General features: G+C 42.5%; 2 protein-coding genes across 8 annotated transcripts in view; both read right to left on the bottom strand.

The window, feature by feature from the left end:
* The window catches only part of cdh23 (cadherin-related 23), a 213,103-nt gene extending 202,444 nt beyond the window's left edge, over positions 1 to 10,659 (bottom strand). For 5 of the 7 annotated variants that reach the window (XR_003748543.1, XM_028969156.1, XM_028969163.1 and 2 more), the window contains exon 1: positions 10,502 to 10,659. The gene's annotated coding sequence lies outside the window, so the exon portion shown is untranslated. Of the gene's footprint in view, positions 1 to 9,590; positions 9,671 to 10,042; positions 10,077 to 10,487 lie in introns of those variants that run through there. The other 2 variants (XM_028969158.1, XM_028969157.1) reach the window with 2 other exon arrangements.
* A 2,792-nt stretch (positions 10,660 to 13,451) lies between these two features.
* selenou1a (selenoprotein U 1a) lies at positions 13,452 to 20,668 on the bottom strand. The gene is made up of 6 exons (XM_028969512.1): positions 20,376 to 20,668; positions 17,206 to 17,385; positions 17,015 to 17,106; positions 16,501 to 16,641; positions 13,946 to 14,110; positions 13,452 to 13,865 (listed from the first exon to the last, which is right to left on the bottom strand). The coding sequence occupies exons 2-6, from the start codon at positions 17,342 to 17,344 to the stop codon at positions 13,764 to 13,766; spliced, it is 639 nt and encodes a 212-aa protein (XP_028825345.1). The 5' UTR covers positions 17,345 to 17,385; positions 20,376 to 20,668; the 3' UTR covers positions 13,452 to 13,763.
* Positions 20,669 to 20,966: the final 298 nt, after the last annotated feature.

The raw sequence follows: 20,966 nt of genomic DNA, 5'->3' as shown, positions 1-20,966 counted from the left end.
CTTTCAACATCACTCATGCGTGCAGCCACTGATGGCAATGGCAAGTTTGCTTGTGCCATTTGTTATCGAATTTGATTAAAAAGCCTTCACACAGACAGCTAACAAATGAACAGCCACTTGTAATGAGCATGGCATCAGGATAAATGATGCTGATGTTTCAACAGATCAGCATACCATCAAAATAGCATACTCTTGGGTAAAGTGCATGCATCATGTGATCATGGACGTGTTTCAGTTTTAATTCAGGGGCAGCAATGAAACTGGTGGACCAGAATCTGGCCACCTACCTCCTTATCACTGACTCTGCCCAATATGGACCTGTCCGGAGAGCCTGCTACCATGACCTAGAGTTGATCATTGACAAAGACAGAGCCATCTGCCCCTCCACCTCTCCAGTGGTGGCCTCATTTCTTCTTTGCAGGTAAAAAGGACAGGTGACTCAGACCCTGCATTGACCTCCACCAGTTGAGGGGGATGAATGGAAGACGTTCATCCTGCTCATGAACCTCCATTCTTTGACACATCAGATCACACCTATGTTACTACAATGACTGCTGGTCCCTCGGCAGGAGACACTGGGATGCACCAGAAAACAAGAACCGATCTAGAGATCATTCTGGTGGCCCAAGAGATGTGGCCAAATAAGTGGCCACGTGCCTTACCTTTCCAGTACACAAGTTATAAGTCAGAACCCTCAGGGCCTCCTCTTGCCTCTGCTCTGCTAACACTGCCTTGGTCCCACGTCTCTCTGGATTTTGTCACTGGGTTCCCCACCTCCCATGGAAACACCGCCATCCTGGTCCAAGTTAACCGATTTACAAAGCCAGCCCACTTCATTGCCCTATCAGGTCTCCTTTACACAGCCTCTCCTGTCTGATCGTGGTTCATTGCTCGCTTTTGACCAAAGTTTTGCAGGCATCACAGTAAGCCTCAACTCAGGGTACCAACCAAAATCCAAACCAAGGAAGTGAACCAGGAGCTCGAGAAGTACTTGAGGTATTACTGCTCAACTCAGCCCTCTACCAGGTCAGCTACACACAGACCTCGCCCAGAACCAGTACAATACAGCAGCCACAAGCTTGAGACATGAGACTCTGACAACACTGAGCATCTCCTTCAGTGGCAGGCTCCTGCATCCATGGTGTGAGAAGGAGAGATTCAGAAGGTATTACCTTTCAACCACTGGCTCTACAACACGTCCTTATAGCTGGTATTTGCAGCTGGCCACTGAGCAAAGCACCGTCCCCACACACTGCTCCCCGGGCGCCTTTCATGGCTGCCCACTGTTCACTCAGGGTGATGGGTTGAATGCAGAGGACAAATTTCACTGTGTGCACCATGTGCTGTGCTGCTGTGTATCACATGTGACAATCACTTCACTTCACTTATAAATAGATTAACAAACACAAACATCCAATACACCATAGTGTTTGAAAGAAAGAGATCTGGTCCAAAAAAAAACCCCTCAGAGGTCATGGATCTCTTTAATGATTGTAGCATAATTACCTTACATTACATACATTAATTCACATGTTTCAGAATGGGATATGAATGTGTGTGTGATAGTGTAGTTATTGTCATTGTGCAATACTGCAGCACTCAATGAAACGTGTCATCACCTTGGTGAGCAGTGGGCAGCCATGAAGTGTGTGGGCATAAACGATATAAACAATATAAACGGTATATGTAGCGGGTCCCGGCTCTGCGCATCACTAAATGTCCCCGTGTAACACTACTTGCGAATACTGCCACCCTGTGTCTGTTTTAGGAAATACATGTTGTGTGCTTTTCCGTACTCTCTCATTAATATCCAATTATGAAAATCAGAATAAAATAAAACACTGTTGCAATAGAAGGAAAGGAAACTAAAAATAAAATCTCAATAAAACGTATTTTGGGAGTGTCACATCCACCCCGAAAAACAAAAAAATGACTCCCAACATTTTCCCATGTAAAACCAAACAAAACATTTTGGTTGTCTAGTAAACGTGTGTAGTAACGGGCGTGTAATAGGTATATGGCATGTACATATGAGGTGTATAAACAATAGGTAAAATGAACTGTCTATGCAGATGTGGCATGAAAGGTAGGGGGGGTGGGGTAAACTGCGAAGAAATGGACTCTACATGAGTTTGTAATAAGGGTTGGCCCAGGTGACTCATAAGTGAATATCGGCCTCTGCCTTCTCTCTCTGGCTGACCTCCTAACCTCTCTGTGTGTCTCGCCCGCAGGCCCAGTCATATTAGGGGAAGAACTCTGTCTTTCCTCTTGTACTTGCTCCTCACGTCTATTTGTCTCTTCAAGCTGAGATAGGTAACTGTCCTCAAGTTGTTCACTTGTCTGTGATTCCCAGTACTTCCACTTCTCTATCCATTGAGCTTTGTTTATCCTCTCTTTCAGGTAGGTTTGTCTAACCCGTGTGTATGTAGTCTCTTACAGGTGCCTCTCGTCCATCTGGTAAGTATGCATCTATCGGTACGGTTTCCCTCATCAGTAATGTATCTGGACCTTCTTTGTGGGTCATGGTCAGTTTCTTTGGAGTCCGACCGGGCACTGTTGTAGGAGATGACCTTGGCACCGTACTTTGCTCCTTCCTTGAGGCCGCTGATCTGTCATGTCCAACTTGATCATTTTCCTTCCTGACTACAGGTGTTCTCAGGCAATAACCTCCTATCCACTCATCCTCCTCATCAGTGTCCAATATCCCATCCTTGTCCGCAGAGGTTACTCTCTGTTGAGGTTGCTTTTGCCTCAGACAGGGGTTTACAACAGAGTCAGCTGGCTGTGCTGAGTTCTCAACAGGCAAGTCATTCACTAACAGCAGCAAGTTTCTGTGTATGGTTCTGCCCCTTGCATTTGGGTCTCCCTCAGAATGGATGATATATACCGGATTGTCTGAGATTGACTTCTTTCACTACATAGATCCTCTTCTCCCAGTATGAGTGCAGCTTGCCGGGTCCACCTCGCTCACCCATATTCCGGACCAGTACTCGATCTCCTGGTTTGAGGACCACACCTCTCACCTTTTTATCATAGTAGGCCTTGTTCTTTGCACTTGATGACAGGCTGGATTTGTTGGCAATCTTATACGCCTACATATCCCTTGTGTGTCACTGATTCGTTGTTTCCCAGTAATCCAAACAAGAGATCCACTGGGAGACGGGGGTGTTGCCCATACAGCAGGTAATGAGGTGAGTATCCGGTGGACTCGTGGCGAGTACAGTTATATACATCTATCATTTGTGGCAAATGTTCTTTCCATCTCTCCTTTTCTCTGTCTGTCAATGTCAGTAACATTTGTAACAGCGTACGGTTGAACCTCTCAGCAGGGTTGCACTGTGGGTAGTATGGAGATGTTCGTGAGTGTCCGACCCCTGACAGCCGTCCAAGAGTGCGAAACAGATTGTTCTCGAACTCACGTCCCTGATCATGGTAGAGACGATTTGGATAACCCAGACGAGGTATGTAATCATTGTATTACAGCTTTACTCTTCCTAGCAGCCTCTTGTTGTTCTTCCTCCAGATGGTCAAGGCTTACAGGTGGGTCCCACAGTGGTGAGTCTGAGTTGCTGTCTTGAGTGGTGGTGACCTGACTGATAGTCGCTACAGGCTGTGACCTGTCCAGGATATCTGCCTCCACCACATTTTCGACACGCTGCAGGATCCCTAAAGCTGTCTTACGTTGTATCGTGATGTCATGATTGGTGTTATTACCAATTGGGATGGTGACATAGGGCTTTGTCTGGTTCTGGATTTGAAACAACCCTGGCCCTGTATCCCACTGTCCAAGAGATAAGATATCTTCATCTGTCTCAAACAACATTAGTCGGTTGGAGGCATCCATGTTTGGCGGAACCTGACACCTCACCCACGAGAACAATATCCTTGGCCCCTGTCCTTATGCGTATTTGTTGTGTGAATGGCTTGGCTGTCTGAATAAAGTTGACGAGAGCTTCAGCTGTTTATTGGGAACAGATATAGCGTTGCTAAGCAAGTTAGCGAGTATTGGCACTAGCCTCTCCGGTTTGCCACAGATGAGCACTTCCACAACATTAAAGCCAATCAGTGGTTTATCCACTGATAGGGAATGAGACTACCATTTGCTGCAATTACCTTCAATTCCTCCTCCCCTAAGATCTCTGAAACTGAGTGGATACTGAGGTCAGGTAGGTACTCATCTTTCCAGGCGCTGCTGACTATGCTGACTTGTGACCCAGAGTCGAGCAAAGAAGTGACTGCTAAACCATTTAGATAGCTCTGAACTAGGGCCCTTTTCCCAATTAGGCTAGCTCTAGCTTTAGCTACACGTAGTGACTGGGAAGGGAGCTGAGCTACTTGGTTACAGTGACTTAATGTGCTTCTCATTACTGGGGTTGAGGGTGAGGAGGGGCGTGTAATGTCATTGTTGACCTCACTTCCTGGATGGGACTTATCTCCAGACCCGGTCACTAGATGTCCCTCTCCAGTGCCCAAATGGAGTTTCCCTGTCTCTTTGGTCGTTTTAAACAGCCTGCTGCATGGTGTCCTTCCTCCCCGCATGTGAAGCAGTGTTTACAGTCTTGTCTGTCTTGTTCCACGCAGCCTGGACAATCATAGGGTTTTCCACGTCTTGATGGTGTCCTATTTTGACTGTACTGACACCCATTGTGAGTTAGCTGTTGTTGGTTTTGTTTTTGCATAATCTCAATCAGTCTGGTGAGCTCCTCTACTTTTATTGTGAGTTCCCTCAAAGGATCTGGTTTTGTTTGCTTTGATTTGGACTCTACACTCTCTGACCTTGTGTTAAGGCTCTTTTCCACATCCGACTCAAGCTGTGCGCTGTGTGCATTCGTTACAGTCTGTCGGCGGGACGAGCCAAGTCTTTTCATTCTCTCGTTTTCCTCGCTAGTGATTTTCATCACATGACGCAGAATCATCTCATCAGTGACCCCACTGTTTGTCAACAAAGGTTTGAGCTCTCTGCGTATGTCCGTGTGTTTGTGTCCAAAACTTTGGTACACTGTATGTAAGAAAACATCTTGTACTGTAGTTGTAGAGTATTTAATATTAGTGTCAGCCAGTCTTGATGTCAACAGGATGCGCTGTTTTAATCCTATCACACGATAGAGAAACTGTTGTGGTGTCTCGTTCTCGTCTTGTTTCGTGCACATCAACTCTTGAAATAACTCTGTGCTGTGTTTTTCTCTTAGATGAGTTTGAAGAAACCCCTTGAGTTCAGTCACTGTCATGTCGTCTTTGTTTATCAAAATTTCTTTGAATATGCCTGGTTTCATGATTCTCAGCACACCACGAACAATCTCTGAATCGGGAAATCCTTCTTTGATTCCATCATCAATTTGTCTACAGACATTATTGTAGCTGATGTCTGAAGATTGGTTACCGATCTGTCTGCCTTGCACTTTGAACTCTCTCTGAGGCAGGTAGCTGAGTTCCCTCAAGGATACCATTCCCTCACATGCCGACTGAGAGACAAGTTCACTCGATGGTTTTCTGTCTGGCTGTTGAAGAAGGCCTGAGGTTAACTTGAGTTAACTTGCGTGTCAGTGGCGGTACAGCATGTGGTGGTAAGCACAGTTTCTTACTAATTTCTTCATAGCTAGCTAGCACTTTAAGTAACCCAGTGTTAGCTGTGTCAGGTGTATTTAACATCGCTATTGCTATTGAGTCTGAATCTAGTTCAGCAATATCCCTAGGTGATGCAGCCCTAGCTACATTGAATGTGTGGTGGCTCTGTTTGTGAGTGTCTGTGGTGGTTTCAGGGGCTGCCTGGGTAATGACTGAACCTTCAATAAAATCAACACGGTCATCAAGCTTACTACAACCTTGCTCAGTATGTAACTCAGAATCACCTTTTACATTTGACATCGACACCTCATCACCACGACATTTCACCACCTCGTCAATAGCATCTTTCAATATCAACAACTGAACCATTCCCTCGTCCTCCGTGTCAAGTAACTGCTTACTGTACATGAATGAGTTGATGTAATCGTAACATCCTTCCTCGTCTCCCTCTGCAAGCTCGATACTGGCTCAACCGCTCTGGCGACCTGAAGAAGCTCTCCAGCTGACAAGGTGAGTAAGCATTTCCTAATGTTCCACACTAGGCTTTTCCTCCCACTACGTGACATGATGGCTTCTTGTCTTTTCCACAGCTAACAACACAATTCGGCTACAATGCAGTCAGCTCCGGATCGTAGACCTCCACTCGTTCGAAGTTCCACAGCTGGACAGCATTGTCATCGCTAGGTGGCGCCGAAGGATATCCCGGATGAGCCCCCAAGAATCTGTAGCGGGTCCCGGCTAGGTCCCCGCTGGCAGATATATATATATATATATATATATATATATATATATATATATATATATATATATATATATATATATATATATATATATATATATATATATATATATATATATATATATATATATATATATATATATATAAAAAATCCTCTCCTAGGAGTGCTCTGGAAATATATTAAATATTACAGAGAAATCAGTGACGCAGGAACACAGTTGCTCATTCTCCATTAACTTGGATAATGAGCTCATCTTGCTCTGCGCATCGCTAAATGTCCCCGTGTAACGCTACTCGCGATTACTGCCACCCTGTGTCTATTTTAGGAAATACATGTTGTGTGCTTTTCCGTACTCTCTCATTAATATCCAATTAAGAAAATCAGAATAAAATAAAATACTGTTGCAATAGAAGGAAAGGAAACTAAAAATAAAATCTCAACAAAACTTATTTTGTGAGTGTCACATATATAATATACATTTTGGCCAAAAATTTTATTATACCGGCCTACTGCAGAAATATTCTTTGCTCTGGACACGAAAACCACAAAAACAATTACATTTAAATTTACTTATCAAATTATATACTGCAATATATACCATTTATATTTATAATTTATATTGCAATATGAATTTTATGCCATATCGCAAACCTCAGTGGTACCTTGGCAGTTCAGAATTTGATCCAGCAACTTTCCCATTATGAGTCAGTTTTCACTAGGCAACCAGTGCATGTGTGTGTGTGTGTGTGTGTGTGAGGTCAGAGGTCAGCCAAGAGCAACAATCAACCACACCCACACAGTTACTGGCATGATACTATTCGCACCCCTAGCCTTCAGAAATCCTCAGGACCCAAGTCAGCCAATTAGAGCCTTTGGTTTCTGACAGCCACGCACCATCCAGCATCCCGTGGAATCAACAGATCACCTTGTGATGTGTTTGATCCAGCAACTTTCCCATTATGAGTCAGTTTTCACTAGGCAACCAGTGCATGTGTGTGTGTGTGTGAGGTCAGAGGTCAGCCAAGAGCAACAATCAACCACACCCACACAGTTACTGGCATGATACTATTCGCACCCCTAGCCTTCAGAAATCCTCAGGACCCAAGTCAGCCAATTAGAGCCTTTGGTTTCTGACAGCCACGCACCATCCAGCATCCCGTGGAATCAACAGATCACCTGTACTGCAATGCCTGTTACATGAAAGCACAGCTGTGGGCAGGGTCCCAAGATGCATCATCTCCAGCCTCTGTGATACGATTGGACAATTTAAGGGAAAAAATAAGACGTTCTGAGCATGATTCCAGTGTAACGATGGAGTATCCTGGTCTTTTCCAGAGACTTTGCAGAAAAAAACTGTAAAAGCTAAACAAGCTGTCAAGCCACAGGGCTCCCCAGCTTCTTCTTTAATTCTTTTCAGGATTTCCTCCCATCTGACAGCCGCAAGACGGAAAAGGTCATCCTGCTCTCTGAAAATGAAGGCCTTTAGATCACACTAGTATCCTACTTGACATGAAGACTGGAACAGCACAGGATCTAAGCAACATCACAGTTTCCAGGTTCACAAATCTACTCCATCACTGAGGTGACCATTTCAAAAAGTAAGAAAGTATGAATAAACCAAATTATGCAACATAAACATCATGCGATATCAATATTAGGGATGTAACTTTACGTGTAAATGCAGTTGTATGGAGAACACACGGTTCTGAAGCTTGACCAAAAAGTGTGAGTTCTATTCAAAAACATTCAACTGCAGCCAGTGAAGAAGGGGTAGACAAATTTACTTATATACAAATTTATCTATATACTAGGAAACTCAACTGATTTAAAAATGAAATTAATTAACAAAACATTCATTTAAAAAATGGAGCATAACTGGTTCTAAAACCAAGTTCAGTATGTCACAGGAGGAGCTAGAATACCATCTTGGCACAGTCACAGGGCAGACCTGATGCTCACTGTGTAAATATCTTCTGCAAGCGCAATGCAGGTAATAACAAAACTGTTGTATGACATTTCATTTGATGTTGTAATCCAACAACTAAGGGACATTAAGCACATAGTTGAGGCAAAATGAACCACAACCAGTGTTATCTAGAAAACTAACCGGCTTGTTTCTGGGTTCATCGGTGGTCTTCCTTTCTCCCTACTCATCATATCTCGATACTACAAATCAGCAAATGTCAGTTTTGGTTTCTCTCCTCCTCCCACTCCCTCCCGTTCGCTCCCGAAGGCGCCATTCTGCTCATGAGTGCCAACAACAGGGATTTGTCATGCTGTGGATCTAACACAGAGCAAGCCTTATCACTCCCATCATCACTGTTATTTATAGGGGAGAAGGTAATTGAACGCTATAAGCCCCAGCTCAAAAGGTTTGATTTATGCTGGAGTGGGAGGGGTATAGCAGAGATGACTATTCCTCAATTTGGTCCTTTGACTTCTCCTCTGAACTCTGATTGGGCTCCACTTTGTTTGTCTCCATAGGTACCATTTTTTGCGGGAACAATTCTAGAGTGGATGCATTCAGAAAATGAAAAAAGGGGTCCATCAGCCAGGTGACTCACAGGGCCACAGAATGTTGGAGAAAAGGCTGCCCTTGGGAAAATGTCAGTGCCAAAGAATGGGCAACCTCTGGTCCCTCATCCAAATCACTTCAAGATCTGATGCTTTATTTTTTACCGATGAAGGCTGCCTTGGGGTTCTCAGAGATTACATAATGCACACACATCTGGAACAAACACACTTCTCTCGGACACAAACAATGGCAAACACAGAATACTCCTAATAGCACATTTGGATGAACTTCGCTGAACATCAGAATTCAAGGCGTTCCCCTCCAGCTCCATCATAAATAATCTGTCAGATTTCAGATCCCCGTAATAAACATTTTCAGTGTGGCTGATGGCTGGGCACACATCTGTGTCCAGTTAGTGTCTGAATGAGGATGAATCCCTTAAGTGAGCATGGAGACCTTGGCCACCCACCTTCATATTTCATAGTTTTCACTCCTTTCACCTCATGGCCGGTCAGATGGCCCACCTGTAGTGCAATTGGCTGAGAAGACCCTCCTCCCCAACAGCTCTCCCCTCTTTCTGCCTGACCGATTTTATGACCCCACACAGATGGGCCAGAAGAGGAGAACAGAGAGGGAGGAGAGCAGGGAAGGGTGGGTATGGCAGGTTGATGCTTTGAGATGAAAACCTTGTGGCAAAGGGTCTTTTAGAAACTGGATTCAGAAACACTGTACTACAAAACCCAAACCTTAACCCAAAACTGGGACAGTACCTGCATAGACTATTCCTCTCCCTGCCTGTCCTCCAGTCACTCACTTCCTTCAGTCCCCCTGTCCTCTCAGATGGGAAACGCTGAAACGGTTTTCAAATTAATTTGCTGTCACTCAGCAAGACTGGTGGAAAGCAGGTCTTCATTTATTAGCTACACACAAACCACAAAGGGAAGCACACACCTCAGAGTCCCATAAATTTAATGTGTTAATTACATGACTTTTCTTTCTTATTAACACAGAGTGTCTGTCATGATGAGTCCTGCAGGGTTAATCAGGTTTAACATAAAATCTGATATGTTTTGAAGGAAACTACACTTATCTCTGTGTCTGTGTGTCTCCTGTTATTCTGAACGATTTAAGAACTCTGTCTGGGATTAAGACATGCTTCGCAATGCAAATCCACATGCTTGAATTGTAAACACATTAGGTACAGATAAGGTATGCTTCTCACCAAATCTACAGCCTTTTGCAGCACTGCCTCTTGTAGTAACTTCACCTTTGACCTGTCAGCCAAAGCCTAAAGGTCACACAGCAGCAGTAGTAGCTCCAGAAGCAACTTTTATGAAACTAACCAAAGCTGAAATGGTGTAGTAAAAATAATGTTGGCCAGTCGCTGGCCAGTCACCTGACTGAATCCCCCTGTCTATGAGGTGGTCCTCTACTCTGAAAAGCACGTGAGAATTTTTACCCACGAGGACAGTCGGGTGGGTGACCGCGGAGAGTTCGGGTGACACATGAATAAGTCAGAGCGCCGCGCGCTGCGCAGCAGGTGCAGCCTGCGCCACCTGAGACCCACTCGCATCCGATACCCGTTCCCTATGGAACCGCGAACTGGTCTGAACTGGAAACCCCTAACTGAACTGACAGGAAACAGAAAAGAAAAGTTCTGAACTCACACACACAAGCTCACCTGCCTCGCCCGTATCCGATGTGAGGGTCCCGCTGGCTCGAGACTAGTCATGAGGAGCCGCAGAATTACAGACTCTGAGTTCCCGTCTCCGTCGCGTCTTACCCTGCCTGCCCCCTCTCTCTCTCTCTCATACACACGCACACACTCTTCAGTCCTCAGTTCATCCTGCGCAGAGCTACCGACTATCGGGGCTCATTTCCCGAGCGACACAAGTCCCGCCTTCTCCCTCCCCCTGAGCTCCCAGCAAAACCTGCAATTGAGTCAGCTTTTAGATATGCCTATCAATATTAATTAATTTAACTAAGTAATCACATAATAATCAATAGCTATATATTGAACTCAATTACTTTAAAACTGGATTAGAACTTTTAATACAATATTATTTAAAAACAGTGCTTTCCTTAGTTACAACAACCGTATTATGTAAAATAAATATTACAAATATTAAAGTTTAATTGCTAAAGATTCTATTTGCGTTCTTGGTTGTTTTCAGTTCGTGATGTTCCTGTGAGTGTGTGTACTTTAAAACTCTACTGCCCTCTCGCGTGCGTGAGTATAATGACATTAAGAGTGAAACCAATCTTTCGGTTTTTCATTTGATGCATGTACGGTTGGTGTTGATAAAAAGCAGGGCAGTGGTGACCTAGCGGTTAAGGAGGTGGCCCATAATCAACAACAACAACGTTTATTTCTTATATAGCCCAAAATCTCAATGGGTTTTGACAGGCCCTACGGTTGACACCCCCCACACAGTTCGAATCCCGATCCACAAAGGTACTCCTGAGGTGCTCCATGATGAGCAAAGTACCATCCCCACACACTGTTCCCCGGGTGGCTGTCATGGCTGCTCACTAAGGGTGATGGGTTTAAAGCCGAGGACACATTTTGTGTGCTGTGCTGCAATGTTTCACAATGACAATTCATTTTCATCGCCTGTTGTGCAGCACCTTTATCCTCCTCTTTAATTCCAGTGTATGGAATAAAAAAAAAAACAATTTTCTTTTTCTGCAGGTCCACTTGAAAGGTCCACTGGGGAGCAGTGTGGGCACCTCAGGGGTACACAATGAAGGTCAAGTTCACAAAAGAATGTTGGAGCCACCGATGCAAGGCTGCCTGGCGCCTCTTACAAATGTTATTTGGGTTTTGCCAGCGCTGGCATTCTTTGAGGCACCCACAGGCACGCTCAACTGTCATCTGGGCTTGGCTTAGTCAGCGGCTAACGTTCAACTGCTGGGGTGTTACTCTTCCTCATCCAGGGTAAGATTTCATGAGCCAAGACAGCAGAGGGTAGGCAGAGTCAATTAAAAGATAATGTTTCAGTCCAGTTTGGTAAAAGAGTACCTGCACTACCAAGATCAATGAAGACAGGGAGAAAACACGGGAAGCTTGTATCCTTTTTGGTTGTCCAACATGAATGTCCCAAAGTCTGCCAAATGCAGTAAATGTAAATTCTCATCCTGTGTCAATAAAAGAAAGTCTAAGACAAAGCTATTCAGTTTTTTGTGAGTATATCTACAAGCAGTGGAATTTACTTTGCATTGGAATTTACTGAAATGCAAGGGGAACCACCTACAACTCTGACTAGGGCTCCAAATTTGTTAGGGCCGGCCCTGCATGCCAGTCAGCTTACATACTTTGCACAGGTTTATCAAATATGAACCATAGAACAAAAGATTTGGTAGGTTCAAAATTTTGCAAAAACATCAAGCATGGATCCATCCTGCGTTGTATCAATGGTTCAGGCTGCTGGCGGCAGTGTAATGAAGTGGGTGTGGGGGGGTTTCTTGGCACACTTTGAGCCAAATAATACCAGTTGAGCCTGGTTTATACAACATAGACTACCTGAGTATCGTGCATGTCAATCCCTTTATGACAACAGTGTGCCCATCTTTTTTTTCCAGGAGGATAATGTCACAAATAATCTCAAACCACTTTCTTTATTATCGTTCACTGTATTCCAATGGCCTCCACACTCAACAGATCTCAATCCAATAGAGTACCTTTGGGATGTGGTGGAGTTGCATCATGAACCTGGTAGTACTAGCAAGGTGTATCTAATAAGGTGACCAGTGAGTATGTGTCACTATGCTTTTCTGCTCCAAGGATGTCTGTGAAAATACACAGGTTAAAAATAAGTTAACTTATCACAGGTCACAATGGCTTGGTCATGTCAACATCAGTTGGAATGGATGTTGTCCTAGAAGGGAAATAAACACTGACAGTTGCACAGCTTTCATCAGAGGTTGATTCAAAATAATCACCATCTAATAAACCTGAGCTTGAGAACACCTTACACCATTGGACGTAATGCCAGCTGGAGAATATCTTATTTTTTAGATTATTCAGAGGTATGGAAAATTTTTGTTTGCTTAAGAACTAGATCAGGGGTCAGCAACCTTTAACACTCAAAGAGCCATTTGGACCCAGTTTTGTACCTGGGGCCATAAATTCTTTTTGACATGTAAAAAAACAATACTGCATATATTATTTTTACTTTTATGCCACGTATACAAATTTTATTTCATTAATTTAACTATTACTAAAACTAGTTAATAGTTATTTAAAGCTCTGTTTAGAACATTTTGAACACTAAATCTAAGTTGAAGGTCTTTTTCAAATGAATCCATTTAGAATCTACTACTAATTGAACAAACCTTTTAACAGCTCTGTTCAGGACGGCGGGCATATATACAACAATTTATACAACTTTTATTTTGAGTGACAAACTAAAAACATTGCATTTTAATGTTACAAGATCACAATAATCTGCAAATTTAAACAAAAAATATTACACACTTCAATTATTTATTTTCCAAAGCCACAGGGAGCCAAAGTGTAAGGATGAAAGAGCTGTGGGTTGCTGACCCCTGGACTAGACAGGTGGTTCACTAGCATGTGCAGGTTCAATACAGATTACCAAAAGTGTGGAAAAAAAAATAAAACAAAGAGGTCAGAGGTCATGAGGTCAGTTTATTTTGTCTCTGCAACTGCTCCCACTGTCTGCTGTGCTGCAAATGTGTGACAATGGCCTTACTAGTGTGTGTTTGGCTTCAAACCTGCTCTCTCATCATGGAGTTTAGAGTCAGGCTGTCATTAACACATACACTTTCAGGCACCAACACACATAAAGTAGCATGGGGCCCAGTGGGGTCAGAGGTCAAACATGGAACATACCTTTCACATCGTGGAGGATAAATCAGTTCTCAGAAACTAATAATAATCTACAGTAGATTCAAGTGCAATGTAAATATACACATGCTCCCTATTTCTCAACATCAAAGGTGATTTTTCTAGCTGCTTCTAAAACAGATGAAATGTTGACTTTATCCCCAAACTCTTTCTCCCGATGCTCCATAAGAATTCCCTGGAAAGACAAGAAAGTTGTGACTCTTCTGCACATCAGCAGGTTTTAAGGAACACATTTTCCTTCAAAAAGAATCTTACCTGGTTTCCTGTCCCAATGACAAACACACCACCTAGGATGAAGCCTTCACCTTTCATGTTGCCCTGGAAACCCGACATCCAGGCCCTCATGAAGTTCTGCCACACTCCCAAACGCACAAAGCCCAGCCCGCCCATCCTCCTCTGCTGAGGGCCATAGAAGCATTGCTGGGGAGAAGAACATTTTTAAATGGTCACCAGTTTCGACTCACTGTACATCTAGTTGTACATCATGTACAAAGTTGAGAAGAAAAAAAATTGTCTTTTCAATGCATGTTTTATGGGGAGGAGCTGAGGTGCCACTGAGCAAAGCACCGTCCCCACACACTGCTCCCCGGGCGCCTCTCATGGCTGCCCACTGCTCACTCAGGGTGATGGGTTAAATGCAGAGGACAAATTTCACTGTGTGCACTGTGTGCATCACGTGTGACAATCACTTCACTTCACTTCACTTACTTTATATTTCAAATTCAAATTTGATTTGTCACAGACATACACGGTATGATATGCAGTGAAATGCTTTAGCGACTGTTACAGACCACAGTATTGCAAGTATACAATGAACCAATATGCAAATATTGCAAACATAACCAAATATTACACTTTCATGTTTTTAACATAAAACATAAAATATGTGTAACAGGTAAGGTGAAGGTGTGCAATGAGTGGAGTGAAGTAAAGTAAAAATATTTCTGCAAGAGTAAAGGTTTGTGCAAGGATTCTGGGGTGATTGAAAGTGAAAGTGCTGGAGTGTATTAGAGTTCTATGAAGTGTTGGGTTGTTGAGAGCTCGTATAGCCTGTGGAAAGAAGCTCCTCCCCATTCTCTCACTGTTGGCCTTCAGGGAGCAGAAGCGCTTCCCTGATCGCAGCAGAGAGAAGTCCATTGTTGGGGTGGCTGAGGTCCTTCACTATCTTCCTGGCCCTGGTCCAGCACCGCTTGGTGTAGATTGATTGAACGTGAGACTCTTATCGGGCGATTAAAAACATGCTGCATTAACGTGAGACTCTTATCGGCGATAAAAAAATATCGCCATTATTCACAAAGTTGGGTCTATACTACGCAAGCTATTGTGCCGGAGTTAAATGGTTACACTAGATTTATAAGTATATTTCTTCTTGCATGGGTCTTTTAGTTTCTTATTTCCTAAAGACTTTTATTTTGTTTTTGAGACCCGGTTCAGGTCTCTTGGACACATGGCGTGAGCTGTGAGAGGTGCGTGGGGTTTGTGTGCCAAAAGTTATTTCTTTCATTTTAATTTAATATTTTGCATGTGTGTTAGGAAGAACTGCTACACTATGATGACTTGCACCTTGATATTTTAGCGCGGATGTATACCAAGCCGAATTGCACTGTAGGGGGCGAGAACGAGTCTTTGAACTGTGAAATTACCACATCAAACGTGACGTGGTAACATGGATGCAGCTATTTAACTGAATAAACAGTTGGTAAACACAAGTACATCTTATTAAACATAATTTATTTTCATCACCAGTTATCATAGTAGAACAGCTTTCTCAAGCAGTTTGTGATGCATTTTGGAAACAGGAGATGAGCCCCTGGTCTAATGGAAGAAACCCATTCTCAAAGACTCATTATTTGGGTAGCACACATATTCTGAATGCCTTCGGCAGAATTCAAATGAGCCATTTTAATCTAGATTAATTTTTTCTTACTCTAGATTAATTCCAAGATTACAGTGAGATTAATCTAGATTAATCTATGCCCACCTCTAATATATATATATACCTTTTTTCTGTTCAAACATGAAAGTATTATAGCTCCAGACACATGCCACCCAGTGTAGCATATAACAGTGGTGGCCTAGCGATTAAGGAAGCGGACCCGCAGTAAGAAGGTTGACTGTCCCAATCTGCCAAGTTGCAAAGTACCATCCTCACACACTCCTCCCCAGGTGCCTGTCATGGCTGCCCAGTGCTCACTAAGGGTGATGGGTTAAAAGCGGAGGACACATTTCATTGTGTGCACCATGTGCAGTGTTTCACAATGACAATCATTTCACTCACTAAAGGCAGTCTGATGCCTGTCTATTGAAAATGCATTTGCACAGACCTACCGTAACACTTCATATAATAACACTCACATTGTTCTCTTAATGCACAAAATGTGCCAAAAAAATAATCAAAACCATGTCCCAAACACCAAAGTACGGACTGTACCGTAGGATACCTCTAGTTAAAAAGTAAGAAATAGGCAGAAAAATGTTTCCTCCAAAATCTACTTCATTCCTTCCTTCCTTTCTTTCTTTCTTTCTTGCCAGTGCGTGTGTGTGTGTGTGTGTGTGTGTAAAGTATGAACAAGTATTCGTAAACAGGGGTGTGAGGACCAGATGACCACAAAGTCACAGGTAACTTACAGGCATCAACATTCTACCTACTACTACTTAGACATCCACACTCTATTACCTTACACACACCTACTTTGTGAAATCCAGAATGGTGTGTTTTGTTTTTTTTTTTATAAAAAAAAAAAAAAAAAAAGGGTACCTGTAAAAAACTGACACAATGTCTTTTTTAACAACCATGTTGAATCGCTCACCTTCTTATCCACAAAGATCTCTCCAGCAAAGAATGGCTGGAAGTCCTGTACCTCTGTGTCAACATTCTCTTTCACCATGGCATAGAGAGGGACCCCAAGCTCATCCAGCTGAGGTTTCAGAGAGGACAGCTCTGAGGCCTCCTGATAAAGAACAGCAACATTTTCAGATCAAGATTGCCAAATGAACCACAATGTGTTACTGTACACCAAAAAAAACAATAAAGTTCCTATAATAATTCCTAGGGTGGTAGTAGCCTAGTTTTAACACTTGCCTATGAACCAGGAGTCCCAGGTTCAAATTCCACTTACAACCATTCCTGAGCAAGACAACCCTAAATTTCTCCAGGGGGGACTGTCCCTGTAACTACTGTTTCAAATCGCTCTGGATAAGGGCGTCTGATAAATGCTGTAAATGTAAATGTAAAATAAAAGGGCAGAACCAAGACTAGCAATGAATTTAATGTGAATGCAAAAGACTACTATTCAAAGTATGATCGAAAAATTCTCATGGCACCTCTCTGCACAAGAATCATCCTGGTCGGCGCACAGCCATGATCACTGCCCCATTCTTCTCCCAGAGAGTCTTGGCTTTAAGGGTCTTCCCAGCTAAAGAAATCAGAACACTAAAACTCAAGTCTCTCATGTACAACGCACATTACAATAACACAATAAAAATGTGGATTCCATTACAAACTTGTTCTTTACCCTCTATGGTTGAAATGAGGTTGGCAGTCTCAAGGTGCTCCAACGCAGCGATGGCTGGTTTGGTCAGGAACAAATCAGTGTTGGCGAGGAAGATTCCAGCAATGGCTGCCCCAACTGCTCCCAGGCCCAGGGACCACATGCCTGCAGCGAGCAGCTCCCCCCCCAGGTTGGCAGGACGAGCTGCAGCACAGATCACATGGTCATTCACACCAATCAGCTCCAATAATACTGATGTGAAAACAACACAGCACCACAGGGCTTACACTGGAAGGGTAAAAGTATGCTTCTTTGGACATTTTATTCCACTCATTTTTATACACTACAATTCAGCGCCCTGGAGCTATTCCTACAATTATATGTACTGTTTATTGACCACATAAGCCAAATAAGGATTTTTTAAAATGACTTTTCAGTTCTAATAACATATTTTTCTGTTCTATCTCCTAATTTGATAGTTGTTGGTGACTTCAATGTACATAAGGACATTAGCAACAACTCTCTTTCCAAAGATTTCACATCCTGCTTGGAAAGTATTGGACTTAATCAATACATCAAATACCCTACTCATTCTAAAGGTCATACACTGGATTTAGTCTGTTGTTCTGGTGTCACCCCCACTCACTCCAAAGCCAATTTGTTTCCCCTTTCTGATCATATGTTTATCTATTTTAATGTTAATGTAACAGCTTCCAAAATCTGTATTCCTTGTGATTCACATTTCTAATCTGTTATATGTGTCCTTCCATTCACACACTCTTCAACCCCTGATCTTTCTGACTATAATCCAACCTTTATAGTCTACTTAACACATTTGCTCCACTCAAACGTCTGTTTCAGTTTCCTGCTGAGCACCATGGTTTACTCTTAACTTGCACCACCTCACATTTTATCAAACTAAACAGTAATAAAGGTTTTCACTCTGTTTCACTCTAGCCTCCATCCACCCTTTCCCTCAGGAAAAGAGTCTGGGTGTCATATCTGATAATATGCTTTCATTCCAGTCTCATATTAATTACACCACCCAGTCTGCATATTTTCATCTACATAACATTAACCGACTTTGTCCCTTCCTTACTCCCCATGCTGCTGCCATACTTGTCCATAGCCTCATCACATCCCAGACTGATTATTGCAATTCTCTTCTTTTTGGTCTCCCAAATAAGGCTCTATACAAACTTGTACTCATACTCCCTCAAGAAAACACATCACCCCAGTTCTCCAACAGCTTCATCGGTTGCCAATAGAAGCTAGGATACATTTTTAATTATCACCTTCAAGTGCATCCATAACCTTGCTCCTCTCTATCAGTGTGACCTGGTACACATCGCCACTCCTTCCAGCTCTCTAAGGTCATCTTCCACCACGCACCTTATTGTTCCTTTGGCCCGTCTTATCACTATGGAGAACAGAGCTTTCAGTCACTCTGATCCTGAACTTTGGAACTCACTTCCTCCTGACATTAGAATTTAAATCCTCTTCTTTTATTTTAAGTCACAGCTCAAAAACCTTCTGTTTAAACAGATGTATTTGCTTTAACTCTGTTTTTGGTGTCAATTCAAGCTTATTGTGCTGCTTTTAGTTGTTTGTTATTTACTTTATTCTGTAAAGTGACATTGGGGTTTAGAAAAGTGCCCTAAAATAAAATTAAATACTAAATAAATACTATTATTATTGTTTTTATGTAGTGTCCGACAGGGATGCAGGAGCCCAGCTTTTATACTCAGAACTAGTCTGGTACATAATGGAGACAAATGTTCATACGAGGGTCATTGAAAAGTACTCGCAAGGCAGAGCTCATTTATGTGAGAATGTTAACATTGCCTTCAACCTGTTCTGGAAAAGGAGGGAGAAGAAAGAAAACCCTAAGTGTGGTACTGCTGAGAAAATGGACATCTACCACATCGGACATGTTTGTTCTTGTTTCAGCTTCTCTAAGCTGTTTTTAAAAAGGACAGCCAGTCCAGTCCTCAAAAACACAGTGGTGGCCTAGCGGTTAAGGAAGTGGCCATCCCTACACAATGCTCCCCGGGCGCCTGTACTGGCTGCCCACTGCTCACTAAGGGTGATGGGTTAAAAGCAGAGGACACATTTCGTTATGTGCACCATGTGCTGTGCTGCAGTGTTTCACAATGACAATCACTTCACTTTCTTTCTTTCTACTTTCATTAAAAAAGGCAAAATTGCTCATCTATATGACAGACAATTCACAAAAATCTGAAAACAAGTATTTCACTCAAATCATAATAATCATATAAAATTTTTTCTTATTAAATCATAACCAAATCAGCTATTGTGCATACATTATTTTTTGCAACCTAAATCTAATTTAACAAGAAATATTATGGATAATAAGCAAATATTTGGTCATGTTATGTAACGGTCAGTGTTTTCCTTGGGTCATGCCATCTGATATAAAACACCATTTGATGTTTGTGATTATTATTACTTCGAGAGCATAAACAATTAAACTAAACCATCCAGACACCAAAACTAGTATCACGTCATTGAACACTATGTTTGCTAGTGTAAAGTCAAATGCATCAACCGGATTTACATAAATAAACCGATAAAACGTAACAGAAATACGAAATCTTTGTAACTGTGACTTAAGTAATATAGAACGTAACTATGAATGGGGAACGATTAAATAATCCAAAGAGAGGAAGTAGCGAGCGCAAAAACAAACGCATGGCCAAAAGTTTAAAGGTGTTCATGTATTGTAAATCTTAAAATACGTCATAACTGGTACATTTGCAGCAAATGAGAAAACAATTTACTGCAATACTATTTGTTTTAAACGGCAGATGCTGACTACGTCTCGGTCATCTACTACACAAGACTGGAAATTGGGTCAATGTTCAAATAAGTGAATGCCGTTCAGCCCTTTCTTCACTCACTTGAAGAAAAGAGTAACGAACCTGATTTATCGGTCTATACAAGACAAACAAACAAGCTGGAGTGGTACATTTTTTACTTTTGCGAATATTCACTACGAAACAAGTGTGATTCGCACCAACAGCCGACAACATAACAGGTTTTTCCACATTGCGTGACCCAATTTACCACAACCTCTTTTACAAACGGTCCATTTTACATTTCAGACCTTATATGCGAAGCGGCAAATTGCGTAAATTCGTAGTGAGCGCGTTCTGTGAAAATCAGCTACTCACGCAGAGCAGGCGAGTCGACCGCCGCGCTGATCCCGGACGGTCACGTGACTCGTAGAGGACGCTCTGTAGAGCGCCGATGTTTCGAGTCATCACGCAGGAGAAGCAATAGCATTTGACGATTCAAACAGGATCCAGAAACCTTGCTGAGCGCGTTATGTTGGAAGCAAACTTGATTTGCTTTGAATACATTGCAATGAATTTCGTTCTGCAACCACTGTTACCACATAAATTACATGCAGATTACACTGGACATTACCGCTCCTTCAATGTATAATTTTCCTTTTAAATTCAGATTTTTATGAACACCATGCAACTTAACAAAGTGCTTCTTAAAATGTGACCAAGACAGTTAGTCTAATGAGGAGTTACACCCGGCAGACACCCAATGACGTGTGAGGACACGCACTCCACCCATGGGTGACTCCTGTCTTGATTTGTCATTGGCTGCAACCACTAACTGCTTCCAGCGCCAGCTGGCTAATTGGCACATTGGCCAAAAGAACAAAGGAGGAAGCCACCCTGGTGTCTGTGCCCATTGCATGTTCAGCTCCAAACAGATTATATTTTGCTGTGTATTTTACACATTTCAAA

The sequence above is a fragment of the Denticeps clupeoides genome, chromosome 2 (genome assembly GCF_900700375.1).
Source record: "Denticeps clupeoides chromosome 2, fDenClu1.1, whole genome shotgun sequence".
Taxonomy (NCBI): Eukaryota; Metazoa; Chordata; class Actinopteri; order Clupeiformes; family Denticipitidae; genus Denticeps; species Denticeps clupeoides.
The sequence above is the reverse complement of the archived record's forward strand: the minus strand, read 5'-3'. Positions and strand labels throughout refer to the sequence as shown.